This window comes from Strix uralensis, chromosome 4, assembly GCF_047716275.1.
Source record: "Strix uralensis isolate ZFMK-TIS-50842 chromosome 4, bStrUra1, whole genome shotgun sequence".
NCBI classification, from domain to species: domain Eukaryota; kingdom Metazoa; phylum Chordata; class Aves; order Strigiformes; family Strigidae; genus Strix; species Strix uralensis.
In genome coordinates this window covers 114854756-114873940 of record NC_133975.1, presented here as the reverse complement: position 1 = coordinate 114873940, position 19185 = coordinate 114854756, and the positions used below count along the sequence as shown (strand labels likewise).

At 42.4% G+C, this 19185-nt stretch overlaps 1 protein-coding gene across 2 annotated transcripts in view; it reads left to right on the top strand.

The window, feature by feature from the left end:
* The window catches only part of CCDC88C (coiled-coil domain containing 88C), a 107497-nt gene that overhangs the window by 38702 nt on the left and 49610 nt on the right, over positions 1 to 19185 (top strand). For both annotated transcript variants that reach the window (XM_074868615.1, XM_074868614.1), the window contains exon 4: positions 7609 to 7678. In XM_074868615.1, the coding sequence (XP_074724716.1) occupies positions 7609 to 7678 (70 nt within the window). The remainder of the gene's footprint in view (positions 1 to 7608; positions 7679 to 19185) is intronic.

The window sequence follows — 19185 nt, the reverse complement described above, 5'->3', positions numbered from 1 at the left end:
CTTTGGTAGCAAGCTTCGGTGTTAAAGACTAAAATATACTTGCTCAGTTTTAGAGTTTGATGTGAAAACTTTTGGCTTTATTATTCCAGCAAAATAAGCTCAAACCGCATATGGGAAAACTGGCTTCCTTTTAAAGCAAATGAGTGGGCTTGCTGCTGAGTTTCAGAGAACTCAGAAGTGCTTCATGTCTGTTCTGATGGCCTGTGATGTTTCTTTTTAATGTGTGTTAGGCTAAATTATTACGGTCCTTAGAGACCCCTACAGATTAACTGGAAGCATGTTGAACAGATGGATTGCATTTTAGCTAGTTATATTTGTAATGTCAAGTGACAGGCCTTTAACACAGCACATTCCATATGCCCTGTTACTGCATAAACCACCCCAGGACAAATCTAAGGTGAAATAAAATAGAAGTCAAGTAATTTGTCTGGATACTATTATAAACATGTGAAGTCACTTGCACATGATTTGTAGGGAAGTTGAGGATAAATCAGTAGGCTTTTTATTTTCAGTAAAGTAGGTAAATTAGTCAAGGGTGCTGCTGGCAATAAAAGCAGGAGAACACAGTGCTTCACAATTGGATTTTCTCTTCTCTGGGTCAAATCAATATTGCCACTATGCCACAACCATAGAGCTGTATGTTGTATTAACATAAGTGATTCATCTTGGAGTCAGTGAAACTAGGGTAGGAAATCTGCTGTTAACATAGCCATTGAACGTTTCACTTCATACTTTAGAAGTAAATGTACATTTTTGTATTTAGTTTTATTTAAGAAAAAAATATTTCCTCTGCAACTGGTGTGTGTAGGAGTGGCAACTTCTCCATTATTTGTTCCACTGGGCTAGAAGTAGAACTAATTGTGTCCTAAAATAGTTTTTACATATATAAAAGTACCTTTATTTAAATATACATAGAATTTTTGTTATATGATGTAAACAATGTGCACTGTAAACAATTTTAATTGATCTTAATGCAAATGTTTTTATCAGGACTTGCTTGCCTTGCCCTCTGATATCCAGAGTGGTTTAGTTCTGTGCCAGCCTGGAGCAGCTGATTTAACCAGTTCATAAAGCAGTGGCAGTGTGCACAATGGATCACATTATAACCATGGAATCTTATTTTCATTTCCTTGCTCTGTTGCATGTTACTATTTTTTCATCAGCCTACTGATGTCTTGCATATATATGACAAGCTCTTTGTTCCAGGGGTGTCTCACTATGTATTTGTACAGCTTGCAGCAGATGAGGTTTTGCTCCTGGCTGGGACCTCTGCACTACTCTAATACAAATAACAAAACCTGAGCCATAACAATGAATTGGGTGGATGATTGTGTCTTGGTCCTTTCTAGGTTTTTTATATGATACTCTATTATGTGCCATGCAAATTGTATATGTGTGATTAAAAAAATAAAGTATATTTATAATAAATAAGTATACTTCTACATTGAGTATATTTCTGTTGTTTTGTGGGTTATCTGCACCCCGCACAGGCTAAATGTAGCTAAGACTAGGTATGATTCCTTCACATCCCCTCCCACTGAGATCAGTCTACGATTGTCAGAACTGATTATTTTCAGCAGATGAGGCAACAGTTATTTTAGTGGCTTTTGGGTTTCCACTTGAAGGGTCTTTAGAAGTGTGCTTTGTAATTTGCTGGTTTTCAGGAAAAAAAAAATCCCTTTAAAGACAGCTAATCCTCTAGTCCGTTGCATAACAAATATAATTGTTGTGGAGATGAGCGAAGTTCTTAGTCAAATTTTGTCATGTATATAATGTGTTGGCAGGGAGACAGTGAGTACTGAGTCACATGCACGGTGTCATCAGGCTTGCTGGCATGGTAAGGTGTACATGGAAAACATCTCAATAAAAGACCTGTTTGTGTTTCACTTCCTTGTCATTCCCCTGCAACAGCTTGTTTCATCTTGTCTAATCTTTTGTGGGACCCTGTTATACAGGTTACAGAATCTTGCTATAAATTATTTCCCTGACACCATTAATAACTCCTCAGATAATTATAGTAAAAAAAAAATTTATATGAGAAGACAAATATTTTTTTCCTTTAAAATAACCTCCTTGTTGTAGGCTGCAGAATAACTTGTTTTCATTATGATATTAAAACAAAACTGGAAACTTTGAAAAGCCATATGTAAAATACAACCCTGTGTCTCAGTTTGCAGTCTAAAATACGTTGAAATGTTAAAACTTGTTCATTAGCCTGAGTGTTCACTTTTCCTTAGAGTTCTGATTCCAGAAAAGCTTGAGTTCAGTTGTTCCTTGGACTTGGAGTGCGCCTTGCCTGGGAAACGCAGCTCCCAGCCTGTCTTTGTGGTAGCATCCTTAAGATGTGTAGGGGCAAAGCTGCCACCCCATCCTGCTGCTGAGAGGCTCTGAGCTGGTGCAGATGACTCCTGCTGAGACCTTATCTAAGCATGTAGTATCTCCTTCACCAAATGTTTCCCACTCCAAGGATGTTTACTGATCCATACTGAGCTTATCAGAGAAAGATGTCGGTTGTGCTGCATAGATAGGACTCTGCTGAACTTTCCTCTGTTGGCCTGAGTTGCTGCTGAAATGTAAGCCAGGTGCCCTGGCTAGGTAGTGCTTGTGCTTGCTGTTATAAATAAAGCTGGTGATGGTTTTTCCTCATGGGCATTTTAAGTAGGAAAGCACCATTTGGCTTCCAGTCAGCTGGGCAATTAGCATTTTATAGCTAAGCAATATACTTAAATGGAATTGCTTGGCTTGAGCATTGAATTACAATGGCCGGTAGACTGCCGTTCTTCTTACATAATTTATTTAGTACTTGCTTCTTGCTTAGGATTCACGCAGAGGTTAATTTAATTCTGCATGAGAAGCTAGTAGTTAGTTACTCTACATTAATGCTGTGTTGTACTGCAGTGCAGGGGAAAGTTTTTGTGTATAGTTTGTATTTGCCTGGTCTCTCAGTCATGGAAAGGACAGTTTTGCCTACTCCTCTCCTAGCAATGTGTTCTTTGCAAGAGTGGTTGGCATGCTTACATTGGGACTTAAAAATGAAGCCAAGAACAATACCTTAAGACCATTTTATTCCATTGCTGTTGCACTTGTATTTTTAAGAAGCAAATGTGTACTGAAGTCTAGTATGGCCCGAGAAGACTTTGTTTCTAAAAAATTACAAGGGGCCCATTTGCCCTGTTACAGGTAAATAAAACGTTAATATGTGACCATGGTGACTTGAGAGTGAAAGCTGCCACTACATGTCTTCTGATGATCTGAGGCAGAGAGCAAACATCTGGTGTGTGTGATCTTGAAAGGATAAAAAGAGTAGATAAAATGTGCCTCACTACTCCAGAAACGAGTTAGAAACTTTTAAATGGAGGGAATGAATGTTTGTTCATGCTCTTAATAAGCCTAAGCACTTAACTTGCTGCTTAGAACTTTATCCTGAATCTCATAGGTGTCGATTTTTTTTCTTAAAGCCCTTGACTGCTAGAATCAATGTGGGGGAATCTTGGCTTTACCTTTTTCAAAGCTTCTTTCTTAGCAAAGTGATTGCGAAGAGCTGCAAATGTGAAGCAAGTGCACAGCAAGGGCTTAGATGCAAGAAGACTGCTAATGAGAACACAGCATTTATTTATGTTTAACCTCATGATTTCTAGGTAATTTAATAATGTTTTTGAATCCTTGGGGTACCAGTCCTGGAGTGCCTAGCTGCTTTCAGCAAAACTTACCTCTGGCTTAGGCAGTATCCTTGTTGTTGCTCAGATCTGCCAGAGTTGTCTTAGCCTGCTTCATGTTCCACATCTTTGCAGGCAAGGACAGCAGAGAGCGTGATCAAGGACTGAACATCCAGTTTGACCTTCACTTAGAAAGCCCTCCCTATCGATGTGGGGTCATGTAACTCAGCATGCAGAAACCTTTGTGGACTTTATCTACTGAGTTTGGGGGTCTGGCTGAAGTAGTGTAAGAACTGGCTGCTGATCTCTATATTTTTGTGATAGTGGTGTTCACCTGCTAACTAGAAGCATCCATTCTTGCAACCATCACTGCTGTCAAAAGAGCTGAGATTTTGGACAAATCTACTCAAGCTTAAAATATCCTGATCTTTGGTAGAGGAGCATTTCAGACATCTACAGATGCTGCACCAAGGCCCAACGGGGTTTTGTTTTGAATTGGATTCCTTAACACTTCCAATACCAACCTTATTTTTTCATGGAAATCGCATTAGCAACAGCAACAAAAAAAGAGGCAAACCGTAGTCTGAAGGACTTGCAGTAGCTGGCCTCCAAGTTGGTTAATGGTCTAGGTGTAAAGCTGGCAGGTCGGACCCTAATTGTTCTAATAATCAGGGAGATTGTTACCATATGTTGTTGCTGTAACCTTTACTGTTTAACCAAGATTTGTTGTGCTGTAAAAATGATTAAAAGGTTGTTCACGGGAGGAATTAGATTTTTTGCTTGTACAATTGCTCTCTGGAGTACTGTGGGGTTTTGCGGGCTATTTAAAGTGTTTGAAAACCCTTCTTTGCTCTCCAGCAGCTCCTGCCTGGGTGTGCTGCCCCTCGCCATGCCGGTTGCCTGAGGCAGGACACATAAATGCCATCTCTGCCTCTGTTGAGGTGTTTCGCAACTGTGTTTGATTTCAAGTATAACAGCATCATTTTACATAATACAATAACTTGCTGTCCTTGTGGGGAAATGTTGCATTTTTATCTTCCATTTCTTTTGCTGGCTGGGCTTCGTCGGTGTGTCCAGGTTAACCCAATGTCCAGTGTGGTTGTACCCTGGGAGACAGTCGGGTCTGTGGAGCCTGTCGTCCCTTCATGCCAGTTCACACACAGGCTGTAACAGCACAGCTCCCTTCCTGAAGCCCGAGTTTGACTTTGCAGGGCCTTCAAGGTGGGATGGTAAAATGTGAGGGGAACAGAGGCCAGACTGAGGCACAGCATTTTACTTGTTAATCTGTGTTATTGCTGCTTCAGATAAGGAAAACAAGAAGATATTGATAAGTGGATAAAAGTTGAAGAATTCCTGATTAGCTCTTAGGGGAGGGGACTTTGGTTATATTTCCAGATGTGGGATTTTAAGCAGTTGATCTGAGACACAGTCACATTATCCCAGCTACTGAGTCAGTTGCTGGTTGTCAGCTGAGCCTTACTGACTTTCTGTGGTTTTAGTCTGGACAAAATCTGAGCTAAATTCATCAGTGTCAGTGTAAGAGCTTTCAGTTACCACATTTTATCTCACACTTGCTGTGCGAGTGGATGGTTCATTGGTGCATCTCTGTTAGCAGATAGTTTATTAAACTGAAGTAACTTTGTTTCTTTGACTCACTTTCCTGATCTTGAAAAAGGAGGGCAATTACATTGACCTTCCTTTATAAAGTGTTGAGATCTACTGGTGAGCAGCACCGCCTAACAGCTAGGTATTGTCATCATAAGCACTAATCTGAAGGAGAAGGCATTTAGAACAGTAAAGATAGTTATCTGTTTAAATAATTTGTTTTAAAAATAAATAGGTCAGAGTATCACCTCTTGCACCAATTTGAATCTTTCAATCTGAATTAAGAAATCACTCTTCGCAGGCTTGGGGCCATTTCTGCTTGTATTCGGTGACTGTCGGATTCTTGCCAGAAAATACTAAATTCAAACAGCCACAAGGGCATTCACTTGTGGTTATGTTGGATGGTATACTCAAATAATTTTACAGAAGGAGCTCATGGGAATGTTAACAGCATAAAGGTTAGCTGTAATGTCTTTTGTGTCTGCCAGTTAAATAGCTAGCGATCTGATGATTACACAAAGACAACACAAATTCCTTATGCATTCCTGCCTCAGTGCCGCTCCATGGCTGGGTGACTGGAAGCACAATTCTTTCTCTTTTTTGCCATGGAAATTGCTGGTTAAAGCCCAATACTTCCATATATGTAAATTCTGTTTTTTTGTTTAAAGTCTCAGTGCCATGCTGCATTGTCATAGCAGATATTGCAGTCCAGCCATGTGCTGTTAAAGCCAGTGGGTTTTGCACCTGTTTTGGTAACAGGTGCAAACAAACTTTGTTTAATGTGTATCAAATGCACAAACTATAAAATGCATTTGGCTAATGACTCAGCGAATGCTTGGTCTGCGTTAGCCAAACTTCACATTGCATAAAGGTTTGTAGAGCCTTCTTTCTTAACAGCACCAAAACCCCCATCAAGCTGTGACACTGAGATGTTTCTACTTTATCCAAAAGAGAAACTGCTGAGGAATACGTTTTGGGTATGGATCAGAGGAAAAAGGAATAAAATATGTCCAAAACATTTTTTTTTAAGAATATCCACTCTGATTACTTATCAAATGCCGCAGGCTCAGTGAAATACTTCCTCTTTCAGTCAAGCTTAATTTTCCTCCTATGGTAACTTTAAAAGCAGAGAAATAACAATGGGGTAACTTGGAGGGGAAGTGTTTGGGTGAATGGGTGATTGTTTCAGGAAGTGTGTTTCTGTGCTTGGCTGCAGTACTTTTTCCCCTGGCTCTAAATGCTCTGCAAGTATCAATGCATGTGCCCTCCCAGTGGCCTAGAGGTGGACTGGGAAATGAGACAGGCAGGGAAAAGGCACCTGACAAACATCTGGTACAGTTGTATGTGCGAACTTTTGTTTCCTGAATTCCAGCATGGTGTTTTAATCACACAACCATTTTCCTCATAGGCTTTTTATGTGAAATAAATACTTGTCTGCAAAATGTTTTATTTGGGTCATCACAAATGGGTGCTGGTAACTACAGGTTGAAGCTAACAACTGTACTCCTGTACTCTGTATGTTACTGAGGTGCATGGCTGATAGTATTACTATGCAGCGTTCCCTTTGCAACGTATTTATTTGTCTATATTTAAGTGTTTTGCCTGCCCCAAGGCTTGTAGCCTTTCCTCTCCCTTAAGCCTGTTCTGTCATTTCAGAGTAGCTTCAGGCAGCTGACATTTAACCGTCGAACCTGACCAAGCAATGCACCTCCCTTCCCTCATCTCCCCCAAAATAAAATGACCTTTAAACAAGGTTTATGACATACTTAAATCTGTTTTACTCCCCTTTAAAAACAATGCAGGCAAATCTAGAACTTTAAATCCAGTTTCTCTGAGCAGTGCCAGATGCCTATTCTATAGCTTTCCCCCACACCTACTTCCCCAACCCATCATTAAAATCTCAGACCCATGAAATAATTTGACCAATTATTTGAATTACTCAGACTTCACTGAATGGCTTAGGTACCTTTGAACCAGCTGCATTTATATGCCCTGAAACATGACAGCAGCTGTATGTTGAACATCAAATGAATACAGGTCATGCCTGGGGTAAAGGCATGACTGATTGGTGTGCCTGGCATGGCCGCACATTTATCCTGATTAGTGCCATGGGACCCTTTAAGTTCTATATTAGCCATTGTTAAAAGAGGCGGTTAGTGTAGGCTAGCTGTGCAACCTGATGCTATCTTCAAATAGTGATTTCTCTCTCAAGTGGGGCTTCCTCTTGTGACCTCTGACCTGCCAGTATGTTAAAAGCTTTGTAATCAGTGGAGCTCTGTATTCTTTGTGGTGTGATTGATTGGGATTCCTTCACACTGAACTTTGCCTGTTGTTCTCTTTTGTTTAGGAGGTCCTCCAGCAGCTGATTGTAATGAATTTACCAAATGTTTTAATGATTGGCAAAGATCCTCTTTCTGGTGAGTAATTTGTTGGGTTCTTCACTCTCCTCCTCTGAAATGCTAAATGAAATTTGTATTTGTTTTATTTTCTTAAATTAGAATAGAATCATAGAATTGTTTAGGTTGGAAAAGACGTTTAAGATTGAGTCCAACCATTAACCTAGCACTGCTTAAGTGCCGCATTTATACCTCTTTTAAATACCTCTAGGGATGGTGACTCAATTGCTTCCCTGGGCAGCCTGTTCTAATGCTCGACAACCCTTTCTCAGTGAAGAAATTTTTCCTAATACCCAATCTAAACCGCCCCTGGCGCAACTTGTCCTATCATTTCCTCTTGTCCTATCGCTTGTTAATTGGGAGAAGAATGGATACCCACCTCGCTACAACCTCCTTTCAGGCAGTTGTAGAGAGTGATAAGGTCTCCCCTAAGCCTCCTTTTCTCCAGGTTAAACAACCCCAGTTCCCTCAGGCACTCCTTATAAGTCTTGTGCTCTAGACCCTTCACCAGCTTTGTTGCCCTTCTCTGGACGCACTCCAGAACCTCAGTGTCTGTCTTGTAGTGAGGGGTCCAAAACTGAACACGGTATTTGAGGTGCAGCCTCAGCCATGCTGAATACAGGGGGGGATGATCACTTCCTTAGTCCTGCTGGCCACACTATTTCTGATACAAGCCAGGATGCTATTGGCCACCTGGGCACACTGCTGGCTCATATAGAGCTGCCTGTCAACCAATACGCCCAGGTCCTTTTTCACTGGGCAGCTTTCCAGTCACTCTTCCTCAAGCCTGTAGTGTTGCATGGAGTTGTTGTGACCCAAGTGCAGGACCCAGCACTGAGCCTTGTTGAACCTCATACAGTTGGCCTCGGCCCATTGATCCAGCCTGTCCAGATCCCTCTGTAGTGCCTTCCTACCCTCAAGCAGATCAACACTCCTGCCCACCTTGGTGTCATCTGCAAACTTACTGAGGGTGCACTCAATCCCCTCGTCCAGATCGTTGATAAAGATATGAAACAGAACTGGCCCCAGTACTGAGCCATGGAGAACACCACTGGTGACTGGCCATCAACTGGATTTAACTCCATTCACCACCACTCTTTGGGCCCAGCCATCCAGCCAGTTTTTTACTCGGCAAAGAGTACGCCTGTCTGAGCTATGAGCAGCCAGTTTCTGCAGGAGAATGCTGTGGGAAATGGTGTCAAAAACCTTACTAAAGTCTAGGTAGACAACGTCCACAGCCTTTCTCTCATCCCCTAAGCGGGTCACCTTGTCATAGGAGATCAGGTTAGTCAAGCAGGACCTGCCTTTCACACACCCACGCTGACGGGGTCTTATCACCTGATTGTCCTGCACATGCTGCATGATGACACTCAAGATGATCTGCTCCATAACCTTCCCTGGCCCTGAGGTCAGGTTGACAGGCCTGGAGTTCCCCAGATCTTCCTTCCAGCACTTCTTGTAGATGGGCGTCACACTTACAAGCCTCTGGTCAACTGGGACCTCCCTGGTTAGCCAGAACTGCTGATAAACGATGGGAAGTGGCTTGGTGAGCACTTCTGCCAGCTCCCTCAGTACCCTTGGGTGGATCCCATCCAGCCCTATAGACCTGTGTGTGTCTAAGCGCAGTGTATTAGGTCACTAACAGTTTCCCCTTGGATTATGGGGGCTTCATTCTGCTCCCCGTCCCCATCTTCCAGCTCAGGGGTCTGGGTCGCCAGAGAACAACTGGTTTACCATTAAAGACTGAGGCAAAGGTAGCATTAAGTACCTCAGCCTTTTCCTCATCCTTTGATGCTATGTTTCCCCCACATGCAATAAAGGATGGAGGTTCTCCTTAGCCCTCCTTTGTTGCCAGTGTATTTATAGAAAGATTTTTTTGTATTGTCTCTTACAGCAGTAGCCAGATTAAGGTTTAGCTTGGCTTTGGCCCTTCTAGTTTTTTCTCTGAATAACCTAACAACATTATTGTAGTCTTCCTGAGTTGTCTGTCCCTTCTTCGAAAGGTCATACGCTCTCTTTTTTTCCTGAATTCCAGTCAAAGCTCTCTGTTCAGCTAGGCTAGTTGTCTTCCCTGCCGGCTTGTCTTTTGGCACATGGGGATGGCCTGCTCCTGCGCCTTTAAGATTTCCTTCTTGAAGAATGTCCAGCCTTCCTGGACTCCTTTGCCCTTCAGGACTGCCTCCCAGTGGACTCTGTCAACCGGGCTTCTAAATGGGCCAAATTATGAACATGCTTTTAAACAAACTATATGTATTTGTAGCCAAACTACAAATATTTGAGTACCTCCGAGTCTCACAGTTTAATCTAAGATATAACACTTTTTTACATACCTGTGCATAAAAATATAATATCTGACATATATATCTGCATGTCATACACATGTAATAGTGGGTTAGTTCTTGTCAAAGCCAGAGCAGCAACTGTTTGCTTGAAAGTCATGTGTCTGTTCACTCCTCACTGCAAGTGACCAAGGATACAGTCTGCCATGGGAGAATCATTTGTCCTCCAGGTTTTCTGTCCTGTGTGCCTGTATAATCAGTTCAGTTGCGGCAATATGTACACACTGGAAGAGTCTTGCAGAATTGCCCTAAAGTCTGAAGGAACTGTTGCAAATGAAATGTGGGAAGAAAAATATGTGAGGATGGAGAGAAAAATACATCTGTGACACATTGGAAAAAGAGAATGAACAAGGAGAAAAGCACCTCTCTGCTTATGTTGTCTAGGCAAGGATATCTGTCATAGGAGGTATCACCTCAAAAGCAACCTGGAAGCCTATGAGCTCGTGTCCAGAGTCTTTGTTGAGACAAAATGAAAGCTGTTTAGCCTGAAAATGAAGTTGACTTCTCCTTAGAATCACATTTCTGAAATTAAAGGTTTTGTTGCTGTGGGTTTTACTTTTTCTTTGCATGCCCGTTCTGTCTCTGCCTTAGTCCCGTGCTAGTGCCAAGGACAATGTGTTTTTACCAAAGAAGGAAAACTGGATGAACCCTGTCAGCAGTGATGGGGAATGACATGGTAATCAGCATCTCCAGAACAAACAAATGGCAGAAACTTTGGCAGAAGATTTTACTTTGCTGCTCTTAGCAGCAGTAGTGTGTGTATGTACAAAAAAAGCGGTTTATATCAGAAAAGAATATTTACTTACAGATGTTGGATCACTGAAACTTGTAGTCTTGGCACTTCTGCAGTAAAATCAAGCTTGAAAGTAAGGCATCTACTTCTTCAGCAAGCAGATGAAAGTGTGCAATGCCAATCTTAATTCTCCTCTACAGGCTACTGTTATGGGTAATGAAGAAAATAAAAACAGAAGAGCTGTTGCTTTTCTTGTCATGTGGGCAGTGGGCAGAGCCTGGGCTGCTAGCGTCAAGAATGTTAGGGAATAGAGATGTCTGGACCAACAGGGCAGTATCTCTGCTGGCTAAGTGTCAATGGAAAAGGCTGGCTGGTTTCTTGTCCTGGCCATTCCTGAGTGACAGCTGGCAGGAGACTCATAATGCAGTAGCCACGGTGTTGGTTCCTGGGCAAGCTGCGCACTTGAAAGCTGTGCTGTATTTAGCTATAATTTCACATCCTTGACTTGCTGGTTTTTGTCAGCACCTTAGATTTTTCTTTCTTTGAAGAAAGTACCTGATGTGTCTCTTGTAGGAAAGATATCCGTGTGTTCTGATCTTCCAGCTCCTTTAATTACAACCAGAAATTTTGCTTCACTTTGACATCTTTTAAAATGTGATGGTTTGGTTTTGGTTTTGTTTTTTTAATGTGGTCTTTTAAACTATTTTTTTATCCATTGCTGACTTCTCACATTCTGAATAATGCCAACCATAAGAGGGGATAAAGAATGCAGAAATGTCTGGATGTCTAAAATTGATGGGGCATGTGTATATAAAAAATGAAGTTCTTGTTTAGCCATATTTTATAATGGTTTTGAGAACCAGTCCCAGCTTAGACACCGCAGAGAAGGGTGGTGAACAAAGACTTGAGATGTACTTGCTCCAAAGAATGTATTCAAGGAGGAGAGTGTCTGAGGGATAGGATTTCAAGAGAAGCTCATCTTAATCTTAGGTAGATCGCTGGTCAGATGTGCTGAAGGAATGGTTAGAGAAGTGGATAACTAGAACTTCCTTCAGGAACAGGAACCTGATTGAGGGCTGATGGGAAGCTCAGAAAGAGGGAACAGACAGGAGAAAGCTGAGAAGTTGGTAAAACCAATACAAAAAGCTAAATGAAGGAATAGGCTGCAGTGAGCAGCATGGGTGAGTGGTGACCAGGTCACTGTCAGGTTGATGTCTTTGTTACTGAGCGTCTTGCGGAGAGGAGTGAGAGGAAGGCAGAGGCACTTGGAAGGGGAAAAACAAGTGAAATGAGAGATTGTGTCAGTGAGAGTGCTAAAGGAGGGCTGCAGACTGAATAGAGACGTGAGGACAAAGCAGTCATCAGCATGGGAAGTGGTGCTTCTGGCATGAATACAGAGAAGCTCCAGGGAAAGCTGACAGAGAAGTGAGGAGACTGGGGGTAACAGCAGTATGGGGAGAAGAGATGATGAAGATGGTTATTTGAAGGAGGTGTTTAAAAGTGGCAGGAATGGTAGAGAAGAAACCTCTTTGTGTCAGTGATCCAGTCCAAGACAGAGACGGAAGGAGGAGAGTCCTGGAAGAGGCATCTGCAGAGACAGTGCTGGGTGGTATGGGGAGCACTAGAGCTGGAGACTGAGGTGGAGGTGGTTTGCAGGGCTGGCGTGGATCTGAGAGGCTGCACTCCCAGTTTTGTGTTCCCTGTCCTGTAGGTAAGTTACCCGAATGAAAGGTCCTTCTTGACCAGAGGAAGAAACAGTGATCCCACAATCAGATTCCTGGAATAAATACAGTGTTGCTTTGTACTGTTTGAGCTGGGAAGGCTCCTAATAACTGTATTTACTCCATAGGTCCAAGACAAGAGAGCGGTTAGATCATTCAGTATGATTCACTGTGTAACAATTTCAGTGACTTATTCCTTGTAGCAAGCCCACGTGATGTTTTGCTATGCATGTTTTTCAGAGCTGTCTGTTCACCAGTGCTATCTGCAGATTTTACTTCTTTTTCTTCTAAAACACAGCCAAAACTTACATGTTATTAAATTATGAACTGAACAGCTCTAAAGCTAGGAATGCTGTTCTTGCTATTTATCTCCCATTTGGCACTCAGCAGTTGGGACTATTGAGGGCTTCTGTAGCTCTGCTTTGAATATGAGACTATTGGGAAAACAGAGCTGCCACCACTAAAAATGTGAAAGCTAGGCTTTTGCATAGGAGAAGGCATATGTCTGCTGGGTTTAGGAGCTTTACTTGCTTTCATGTCCTCTAAATAGTTTTATTCTAAACCATGGCAATTTTGCCTACTTCAGTTCATTTGGCCATGGGCGTAAAAGTTGCAAAAATATTTATACAATGATGAAGGCTTTGACTGTTTCCTAGAATATAGGGAGCTGAAAAGAAACTTGAAAGTTTAGTTAAAGGGTTTGGAAAACTTTCCCAGGAATCTGACTTGCAGAACGATGCAGCTGACATTACTGGATTTATCCTCTTCACTGCACTGTACAGTAGACAGCCACTACCATTAAATTTTGTCTGTTTTTGTCTTCGTGTTTTTTCTTACTTGAACAGCTTTTTCAATTCATTACTGCACCACAAATCCCCCTGTGCTCAATATGAGAATCATCAGCGTAATAATCTATACTGTAATCACTTGTTATAATTACCTCTGGTTTTATCATGCCTTCTAAATGGCCACTCATTCATGTGCCCACACAAGGAATATCAGTACACAGTACTGGTCCCAAACCTCTATTTAGAGGTGTTGTTTAATTTCTTAGTTTCTAGACATGCTTAGTTTAACACAGCTAGTGAGTGTACTTAGAAACTGATGGCAATTAATCCTTTGAAACAGTCATAGTTAATTGGGGGGGGTGTGTGTGTTTAACTTTTTTCAGACCAAGAATGGAAATGAGGTTTTATTTGCCTGAAGTAGGCTCATTTCTGTTGCTTAAAAAAACTTTGCTATTTAGATCCTCTTTTCAAATTATACGTTAAGGTTGTGAATAAGAGAGGCCAAAGTCCCTGCTGGCAAGTGTCTATAGAGACTATTTTTCATTAAAATCATAAAAGATGTCTACACTCACTGGGATATTTTTTTCATGTCTGGTTTCCTTCCTCATTTTGTTTCACAAACCTCTAGAGGAACAAAGGTTCATAAAATATGAAGTTAATCACAAAACAATGCCTCAATAGTGTAAATTTAGCATTCAAGCTTTTCTCACTCAGGATGTTGCTACAGTTGGGAAAAATGGCGCTTGTGTGTTCCACCCCTTCCCACCTTCTCTGCACATCCACCGGCAGCTGTGTGCTCCCTCTCCTCCACTGGAGGAACATCAGAGTCAAAATGTGCAGAAAGAAGTGGCACAAGCTCAAGATTTCACATGCTTGGGCTCTCTCATTCCCATTTTCTGACATCTTTCCTACCTCTCCTCATTTTATTTTTTTCATCATCTGTATTCTCTGTACCTTGATCCTCATTTTTTTTGTTGTCTCCTAAACCCTCTGCCTGCCTTCTCCCAGAGTCCTGCCATCTGTTTCCCACCTTCCGTCCCCTATGAGAGCAGAGGGATCTCCTGGCTCTGGCACAGTGAGATTCCCAGCATGCACAAGTGGTGCTCGGACTTTCCCTCCCTTTGTTTTCTAGAAAACCCACTGGCTCTCTCCCACAGTTGGGAGCAGATGGTCTTTCTGCAAATCCCCCAGGTGGCTGACTCCCTTGCAGGCACAAACATGTGGCCTGAGAGCAGCTGCCCTGGAATTTTCAAAAAGAAAAGAGGTTGTTGGTTTTTTGTTTGGATGGGTTTTTTTTTTTTTAATTACCATCTTTTTGTTTGTGCTAGTTTGAATCCTGTCCGTTTGTTTCCGCTTGTGTGTACCTGTCTGCCAGGAGCTGTGCCAGACCTAAGTGTTTGCATCCTAGGTCATAGGAGGACACTGTCTTGGTAAGGTCAGCTAATAAGCCTGGGTGGACCCAGCAGACTTTCTTCCCAGCTGTCCAGGTAGGACTTGTGTCATCCCAGTGAGCCAGCTGAGGGAAGCCTACACATTCCTGCTTATGCAATTACACAAGGAACTTTACCACCTTATTAAATTAGCACAAATCAAGCCTTTTGAAAAGCATTGCAGAATCATTCACTGTTGAGGAGCCATGACTGAATTGGGGATAAAGATCACTTGCTTTTGTTCAACATGCATTTCAGGATAAATGCAGTGTCCCGAGTGTAGAACTCAGCTGCTGCGCTGCGTAATAATCCTAGATGTGCTTCTGATTCACTTAGTAACCTTAGGCACTCCACTTAAGTGTGTGGTATCTCAACTCTCCTGTGGGTGAATGAAAGGGGAGAGGCATAATTAATCCCTTCCTAGCTCATTCTGAGGTTTAATTGAAAACTCTCTCTAAAGCACTTTAGATTGGTAGAGAGGTTTTTTCATACTGACACCCTATTTCTTCTAAATATCTCCTGTAAATAATGTTATTCTATGAGGCTTTAAAATGTTACTTGAACCTAGCTTGAGTATGAGTGATCTTGGAGTGCATTAATGCCAACAAAGTGTCTCCACCCCATGGGAAACAATTTCTGAATGAAAGCCGAAGTAATTGAACTCTTTAAACAGTCACACATGGTCTTCTGAAACACTTGTATGGTTGGCAGAGTAGATCTGCTAAGTAGACCTTTCAGTCTTAAAAGTGTTTCTAGTGGGCAGTACAATCGCATTTTCATTATACATGCATAGCATGTCTGTAAGCATAAAATAATTCATTAAAAAAGAAATCCTGGAAAAATTCTGACAGCTAGGTTTTCTGTGAAACTTGCCAGTGGGGAGAGAAGACTGCCAAATGTTATATTTAAAACAGTAGCAAACTAATAATCTCATGATTACCGTGAGTCTTTTAATTTCTCACTCCTTTCTATAAACTCTATACTGTAACCTTACCTGCCAAAGGGGCCTGTCCTGTCTGCCCCAGCTTCTCTTCCTGGTGGGAGGGCCCAAGTGAGGACAAGGTCTCAGAATGGTATTTCCAGGCAAGGTCAGTCCCTGGTGGGAGAACAGGGTTGACCTTGCTAAGTTACTGTGCAGTGATAGCTGAAGGTGTTTAACCTCACAGGGCCATGCAGCATCACCAATGCCGATTTATTATCTCTCAGAGAGAATAGCAAAGCCTACTGCCTTTGGTGCAAAGAGGTGGAGTGTGGTTTGAATGGCTTAAGTAGCTTGCATGTCTTTAGGATGGTGTAGATACTCTAACTGTTGGAAAATAACCCTGATGTTTTCTAAAATGAGTGATTTCAAGCCACTGGGCTCACCCTGAGGATAGCTGTGATGCCATGTTGCATGGATTGGAATTTATGGTCAACAGATGGAGGTGCCCACATGTCATGGTTTGAGCCAGAGGGCAACTGGGCATCACGCAGCTGCTCATGCTCCCCTTTCCCTCCAGTGCTGGAAAGCAGAAAAACAAAAGACCGAGGAACTGCAGATAAGGACAGGGAGGGATGATCTTACCCTTTAAGGTACAGGCAAAATCCAGACTTATTAGGGGAAGGAAAAAACCCATAAAATTTAATACAGACACTAACAGTAACAACACTTAACAGACAGAGTAGGATTGTGAGAAGCATTACCACAACTTGAAAACACCTTCCCCCATCCCTCCCTCCCTCCCTTCTGGGCTCAGCTTTGCTCCCAATATCTCTACCTCCTCCTTCTCCAACAGCAGAGCAGGGAGCAGGGAATGGGGGGTGCAGTCAGTCCTGCTGCTTCTTCCACCTCAGTGGGGGGAAATTTCTGGCATTCCTCCCCTGTTCCAGCGCAGTCCCCTCTCACAGGAGACAGTCCTCCACAAACCAGCTCCAACATGAGTCACTCCCACAGGTGTGTGGGTCACCCCCGCGTGTTGCAGCCCTCCCAGCACCAAACTACAACAGTGGGGCCTTCTTCCCACAGGGTCCCGGCCTCCTTCAGGCGCAGTCTCCTGGTTCAGCGTGGGGCCCCCCACAGGCTGCAAATCGGCATCTGCTCCACCAGTGACCCCCATGGGTGGCGGGGGGGGTGGCCCTGCCATCTCACCACGGGATACAGGGGAGTCTCTGCTTTGGCGCACCTCCCCCCTTCTTCTCATTTCTTCCACTCACCTCCATGTTCGCACAAATGTTCTCCTTGCAACTTCTCCTCACAACTCCCCCAACTCCTCCCAGGTTTCCCTTCTTAAATATATTATTGAAGAGGCACAGCTAATCAGCCCGGCCTTGGTGCAGAGGTGGGTCTGACTTGGAGTAAGGGGAGCTTTGAGACACTTCTCACAGGGCCACTGCTGCAGCCCCCTCCCCTGCTACCAAAAACCCCACCACTCGCTCAAACCAGGATACCAGAGTATGCCAGGGTTAGAGCGCTTGTCTGGTGTAATCCGGAACAAGCAGCCTGGTGGCTACTCCTTCAGTCTCTCATGGAGAAGATGTTCTGCCCTGAGTAAGTTTGGGAGAATGAGACACACTCAAGTTACTAGCTCTCCATAAGTTAGCAACTTGTTCTTGTGTCCCACAGGCATGTTCTGTATTTAATCCCTGGTCTGTATCTGCTCTGAAGCTGATGCAGAATGAAACTCAGTGCTGAAAGTCTAATGAGAAATCAGTTTTGTGAAAAAATGTCTTCTGACCAAACTAAGTGTCTCCTTGGGCTAGTAGTGCTCCCAAAGGAACAGTTTACAAAGTAACGCATTTTTTTTTTGTTCTTGCTGAGGGTTTTTTGTGACACTGTCTACATTTAAGGTTGTTTTATTCAGAACGATACAGAACAATCAGACTTTTCACAGACTGAAATACTATTTGTATATTAAATTGTAATTTTTCTGAAAAAAGTAATCTATGTATGCTGCTAGGTACAGGGAGAAGAGTAAGAATGGTTGTACGTCTTTCAAAAACAGTTTTTAAATATTCTGCAGGAAAATAAACAATATTGTATTTATAGGGCGAAGTGTGAACTAGCACGTTTTAAATACATCTGTCTCTGCAGAAGAGAAGAATTCCTGCTTGCAAAATCTAAATGATTAATAATGTGGGACTTGGATATTGAGAATTCTAGTGTTGATTCGTGCAGTATACTGATAATTTCTGTAGGGCATTATTGAAACATTTTAACGATCAACATTCCTAGAAGTTGTTGAAAAAATTATTTAACAAGTAAGATACTTAAAGGCTGGTTTAGGGTATTTGTGTGCCCTAAAATCAGGAAATCAGAAAACAAGTTATTTCCTAAGCTGCCTGCACGTGGCCACAGTGGCTTGCAGGTTCTGAGAATGGAACTAACCCCTGTGGTAATTTAGGTCAGTGTGCCTTTGTGTGTCTGCGAGGCTGCGGCAGCTTAACTGATGAGTCAGTTTAAGTCCAGTTCCCCAGCCCTGGGTCCTGCATATGCCTCTAACTTTCTGCCAGTGCAGCCTTACAAGGGCATGGTGTTGGTGGAGGAACACGGTTGCACTCAGAAATTATTATCTGTCTATTTAGTGATAGGAACAATTGAACACACAAGTAAAGCAGGGTATAAAATAGAAGCATTTATCCCACAGTTTACACGCTCTATGTCAGGAAGCATGCAGATGTGTGGGGATGAAAGAAAACTATGTGGCGTGGATGAGGACAGGCTTTTCCTGAATTTAACTCCATAATGATTTTTTATTTCCTCATTGAAGCTCCTTGCCTTCCATCTCCCTTTGTCTAACTTTGATATACATAATTTTCTTTACCACCTAACAATCCCCACATTAATTTTGTTGAAACAAGATCCGGAGTTGGCTCAAAGCCACAGCAGTTCCCTGTGTGCAGCTTTCTCTCTCCTAACCTTAGGAGGCGACCGGCAGGGCTGTTGGTCACAGCAGGATTCCCTGCAGTAACAACCTGTGTGTGTCTCCTCTCCCCCACAGCTCCCTGAGCATATGGTTAGCTGCATATTCTCCCTTCTACATCACTCATTTTTTTTTTTATTCCTCTTAGCACATGGGGTTTGCGTTTCAAAATGTGAACAGCCTTTGATGCAGAACAGAGGCAAAATTTATTTGCTTAAAACATCTCTCAGAGAGAATTTATGTACACAGAATGGCATTCAGCTTTGGGAAGTCTGAGTAGCAACTATTTTACAGAGAGAATTTAGGACAAGTTCTTTCTTTGAGAGTAACCCTCCTTCATCACTGCCCAGGATGTTTTTGTTTTGTTTTGGTGGGTTTTTTTGGAGGGGAGGAAGAGGTGGTGGTGGTTTGGTGGGCTTTTTTGCACCCTTGTTAATCATAAAACAAGGGACAAACATCGAGCATATGCATTGAACTATTTAAAGGATTAATTTTTTTTTCCTGCATTGATCAGAAGAGCCTCAGAAAATGTAGGTGAGGATAGCACATCAAGGAAAAACAGTCTTGCCGGATTTGGGATTTTAAACTAATCCATAAGAACTGTACTATTACATGGAA